We start from the raw sequence: 5,906 nt of genomic DNA, 5'->3' as shown, positions 1-5,906 counted from the left end.
GGAAGAGGGCGGGCTAGGCGCGGCAGCACCTGCCCGCCCCCTTAACAGCTGCGTCACAAGGCTCTGCGGTTGGCGTCACAAGCCTCATAGCCCCGCCCAAATGACTTGCGCAGATACGCTTGCGCAGAAACGCTCTTGGCTCCGGTAACCACTGTGCTACCCTTCCCTAATAAGAATATTTCACCCGAAACTGGACATAGTTATAAAAAGGGCTGGAGATGTGGCTCTGTGGCAAAGCACTCTGGGTTCAATTCCCAGTACCCCCGCCCCCCCCAATTTTTTCTCACCTAAAGCCGTGCTCGTCTAGTTTGTAATCACTGACCACATATCTGCTCGATATCATCTCCTCAGATATGTCCACAACTGTTTCAAGGTGGAAAACACAATTTACACATTTAAAACATTCCAATCACAACATACTTATGTGTCTTAACTACTACTTATTGTCTCCTATTTTTCTTTGCTGTGTACCCGCTGCCTACAACAATCTCTGTTTAGGACAAATGGGTATTGGCATTAAGAAAACACTTTAACCTCCCTCTGCCTCAGTTGTTTATCTGTACCCATTTGACAATGTTATCGTGAGGATGAAATCAGTAAGTGCTAAACACCTGGCACACCCTATATTGTGAGTATATGTGTACTTTTTTTTTGTCGTTCCCATTAAACTGTGACCCTCAGATGACACCAACAGGGTTTATTCATTTCTGGGGCAGAAAAGTTTACCACCCTAATTAGGAGCATGATTTCTAGAGCTCAATTATATATATTTCAATACTACAGCTTAAAAACTGTGTGACCACGACCAAATTCCCTAACCCCTTTCTGCTTGGTTGCACTGCCCCAGAAATGAACACAAAAAAAGCAGATATGTTAGAAATTAATCACATAGATTTCCTGCATATACTACCTGCCAGCTATTATCTTTGCATTCCGGTTCCTAGTACATAGGAGGTCACACCAAATGTCTATCAAACAGATTTTTCTCGATACTTGTTAGCATGCTAGACAAAAGCTCAACAATTACTCAATAACCATTCTCATTCATGCAGAAGTGGACTAAATGATAACATTTCTTATAGCTGATAAAGTTTCTTTACCTTAGCTCCTGCACTTTGAGACATTTAGGAAGGCACTCAATCCCTCTAATACATATTAACCTGAGTACACTCTCTGCTTGACCTCAGCATAGCTACATTTTGAAGTAAGGAGATATATCCTATACCTGGACCAAACAAATACATCAGATAACAAGACCACATAATAAATAAACAAAATCAATGACACATACTCATGAATACTTTTAAGAAAAAGGAAGCTGACAGACTTATTCAATAACAGTAAACATCTCAACCGTTTGAAACCTCACAGGCAAAATTTGAGCCAAAACTCAAAGGAAATATAGGAACGGAATCACATGAAGATACAGGAGAAAGGTGTTTAATGTAAAGGACTATACTACTATGCTGTAGGCCATGAGACATTTCATGCCTCTAGGAAAAAGCAAGGAGGACAGCATGGCAAGAGCAAGCTCAGATAAAAAAAAAATACATAAAAGCAACATGCAGACAATGTGAGATGCTTTAGGCCATGGTAAAGTTATACGATTTTTTAAATACTTATTTTTAGGTGTAGATGGACACAACACAATACCTTTATTTTTATGTGGTGCTGAGTGTCAAACTGGGGCCCCTCCTGTGCTAGGTGAGCGCTCTACCACTAAGCCACAATCCCAGCCCAAGTTACAGGATTTTACCTAAGAAGGTAAGAAGCCATTGGAGGATTCTCAGCCACACAATTCACATGACTCACTTCATAGTTTTAAAGTCACTTGTGTTGTACACAGTGGTGCACATCTGTAATCAGCTTGGGAGGCTGAGGCAGGAAGATGGCAAGTTCAAAACCAGCCTCAGCAACTTAGCAAGGCCCTAAGCAATTTAGCAACACTCTGTCTCAAAATTAAAAACAAAAACCCTGGGGATGTAGCTCAGTGGTAAACTGTCCCTGGTTCAGTCCCCAGTACACACACACACACACACACACACACACACACACACAAAATCACATTGTGGGAGTTACACAAGACCCAAGGGTGAAAGCAGAGTAACTAATATGAGAGTCGAGAACCTTTCACATCCTGAACCTTCTCTTGTTGCTGCCCCTAAGGAACAGAGTCAGAGTAGACTAGGAAAATTAGTAGATATTAAAGCATCTCTTCACTGTGACCTCCCTCCTTCTTTTCCTTTCCTCCAAAATTCTAATTTATAGTAGACATTTCATGCCTCTACTGCCTTCAGAAGTGAATGGGTTAAGCATTAGCTCATGCACCCTTTTCCTACTCCAGTTTTTCCTGTGGCTGCTTCCCAATGCCCCAAAGGAAGCAGTTCTGTCTGGTACTGCTTACTGTTCATGCTACTGTCACATCCAGCAGATGAAGTCCCCTACATTTCTCTTCAAAACATTTGGGACTTTTCACAAAATCAAAGAAAATTTACCTTTTTTCTCCTGGGAGCTAAAGATATTTTAGAGAACAGTTACACTTTTATTTCTGCTGTAGAACATTTTCTAGCAATAAGAGCCATGCAAATAGAACTCTCTAGCTGCTTCTTTCTGTGCCTTTTACAATTCAGCTTTAGTGCCATCCGAAGATATTACCTGGGTGCTGTGGAACTCTCCTGGGATTATATGAAAAGTGACCTGCTCAGTGAGCTGCATGTTGACACAAGGTAAAGGCTATACCTATATTCGTATAGCATTATGGGGATGTGATTCTGGTTGGAGAAAGTTGCTGACCGCAAGTTAGGATGGCTATAATGCTTAGTTAAACCCTGATAAAAAACATTTCCAGGTAAGGTGTCATTTCTTTTCAGAAATCTAACCTATTAGTTGATGTTTTGTTCTGTTTTGCCCATTGCATCTCTGTCACATTCTGCAACTCTGAAATGTACAGAGTGTGGTAGAGAGACAAGCAGCAAAGGAAAAAGAACCAAACTTTCCTTGACCTACCCAAACTTTCATAGGCAGAATCAGGACAGTGAGATCCAATCAACTGAACTGAGTTTAGTTTCCAGTTCTCTGATGTGTGTATGTGATATGTTTTTTCATAATATTAGCTGTGATTTCAGAAGCTTTTCCTCTTTTGGAGGTTCTGGAGCATTTACTCATTTACTCTGAGGAAAGTAGATGATCTTTACAGTAATACATGCAGTCATTGGTTCATTCACATTTTTCTACCTCTTCTCCAGTCAGTTTTGGTTATATATGTTTTAGAAATAATAGAAAGCCAATTTATTATCCCCAGATTTGATAATGTATTGGCATTGAGTTACATAACAGTCTCTGTGATTTTTTATTTTAGGTCGTAGGGATTAAACCCAAGGGCACTTTATCAATGAGTTACATCTTCATCCCTTTTAATATTAGCCATGATTTTATTTTGAGAAAGTATCTTGCTAAATTGCTTAGAGATTTGCTAAGTTGCTGGGGCTGCCTTTGAACGTAGATCCTCCTGCCTCAGCCTCCCAAATTGCTGGGATTATGGGCATGGACCACCAGGCCCATCAGTCTCTGTGATTTTCGTTGACCTATTCTGTGTCTGTAATATTACCTTTTCATTTCCTTATGATGTTTATTCTCTTTCTGTCTTCAAAATTCTTCCAGAATTTTCTTGATTTTATTGGTCTTGCAAAGAACAATCTTTTGGGTTGATTTATCAATTCTTTTTTTCTTTATGTAAGTCATTCCTTTTTTCCAATTCCATTGGCTTTGTTTTGTTGTTTTACTTTTGCTTTATTGAGTGAAATGCTGGAATTATTTATTTTAATTTTGTGTTTTTTCCTTAAATGTGTACTATAAGGATTTAAACACAATACATACTTTATGCCAATGTAAATACTAAATGTAGTCATGTTATACATTATCATCTTTCTTTTTGGTGGTGCTAAGGATTGAACCCAGGGCCTTGTGCAGGTGAGGCAAGCACTCTACCAACTGAGCTATAGCCCCAGCTCTAAATTATCATCTTTGTTTGATTTCCCCCATTCTCCTTACACCCACCCCTTCTTGCCTATCCCAATCAGGCATCCCAGGATGATAATACACACCTACCCGTGAGGGTTTTCTTTTCCATAGTTTGTTTTATATAAATGTGCACTTATACACACCTTTCCACTCACTTTGCACTATATCTTTGCACTCACTACCATAAGTAGAGTGATGCTGCAACATTACTTTTTTTTAAGAGAGAGAGAGAGAGAGAGAGAGAGAGAGAGAGAGAGAGAATTTTAAAATATTTATTGTTTAGTTTTTGGCGCACACAACATCTTTATTTGTATGTGGTGCTGAGGATGGAACCCAGTGCCACGTGCATGCCAGGCAAGCACGCTACCACTTGAGCCACATCCCCAGCCCTGCAACATTACTTTAATTGAATTATTTTTATTTCTAGTGAGCTTAAGCAACTTCTAAAATGAAACTTGTTTATTTTTTTTCTTTGTGCTCTTTAATTTTTTAATTAATTACAAGACCCCTCTTATTATTTCAAATTTTAATTTGCTTCATGATTATTGCAATTTCCCAAGATATATTATTTGTCTATTGCCCTTCGTTATAATTTTGCCAAAATGGCTTTAATTTTTATAGTCAACTATATATTTTCTTTCATATCTTCAAAGTTGGCTGTTTAAAAATGTCTTCCACACTTCAGTGTTGCAAATGTATTCTCCCAGATTTTCTTACAAGATTTTTACTATTTTGCTTTTTACAACTCATTTGCTAATTATGTTTTCTATAGGGAATAAGAGAGGCATCTGTCTAGCTTTATTTTTATCCATATCAATGACCTATCATGATGGCATCATTTATAAAATAATTCAGCTTTACCATTAATTTGAAATAACACATTGATCTTATAAAAATTCTCACATAGCAATATGTGTTTTTGGATTTATTATGCTATTTCATTGACCTACTATCATCTTGCTATACCAGTACCATATTGAGGTGATTATAGTGGACCTCTAATATATCCTGATGTCTGGTAAAAGCAACCTTTATTATTTACTTATTTATTTATTCATCAATTCATTCCTTCATTCATTCATTCAGCTACTAGGAATTGAAACCAGGGATGTTCTACTACTAAGCAACATCCTCAGCTGTTTTTTATCTTTATTTTGATACAGGGCCTCACTAAATTTGCTGAGGCTGGCCTTGAACTTGCAATCCTCCTGCCACAGCCTCCCAAGTTGCTAGGGATTACAGGCATGTGCCACTGTGCCAGGTAAATATCTTAAAGTTTTTTTGTGTGTGGAAAAATAAAGTGCCTAAGAATAACTAAGAAAAGTACAAAATGAACAGTGCAGATTGCTTTCACAGTCAGCCCACTGGCACACACCTGTAGTACCAGAGATTAGGAATGTTGAGGAAGGAGGATTGCAAGGTCAAGATCAGCCTCAGCAAGTTAGTGAGACCCTGTCTCAAAATAAAAATAGAAAGGTCTGGGTGTGTTCTTCAGTGGTAGAGTACCCCTGGGTTCAATCACTAGAACAAAAAAGTTAACTTATTTATCAGATTAAAAAGACCCAAGAGCTGTTGTGATTCTAACTGAAATTTCATTAAATTTTCACATTAACTTTATTAATATATTTAAGTAATTTTGTTATTGCATTATGCCTATGCATTTATAAATGTGTTGCTATTGTTAATAAAATGGTTTTCTCCTATAATCCCACATACTGGGGTGACTGAGGCAGGAGGATCACAAGTTCAAGGCCAGCCTAGGCAATTTACTAAGATTGTCTCAAAATAAAAAAGACTAGGGATGTAGTTCAGTGGTAAAGCACTTGCCTAGAATGTGTGAAGCCCATTTTAATATTGGGTTGAACCCCCAGTTTTCATTTGTAAGT

At 38.1% G+C, this 5,906-nt stretch overlaps 1 protein-coding gene across 3 annotated transcripts in view; it reads left to right on the top strand.

Moving 5' to 3' along the window:
* Positions 1-2,399: 2,399 nt before the first annotated feature.
* Positions 2,400-5,906, top strand: part of F8 (coagulation factor VIII) — a 110,344-nt gene continuing 106,837 nt past the window's right edge. For all 3 annotated transcript variants that reach the window (XR_014020144.1, XM_081278408.1, XM_081278407.1), the window contains exon 1: positions 2,400-2,726. Coding sequence is in view for 2 of the 3 variants with exons in the window: in XM_081278408.1 (XP_081134534.1) it covers positions 2,410-2,726 (317 nt within the window). In the remaining variant the exon portion in view is untranslated. The remainder of the gene's footprint in view (positions 2,727-5,906) is intronic.

Source organism: Spermophilus citellus (genome assembly GCF_964194105.1).
Source record: "Spermophilus citellus genome assembly, chromosome: X".
In the NCBI taxonomy this organism is placed as follows: Eukaryota; Metazoa; Chordata; class Mammalia; order Rodentia; family Sciuridae; genus Spermophilus; species Spermophilus citellus.
This window is presented reverse-complemented; position numbering and strand designations above follow the sequence as displayed.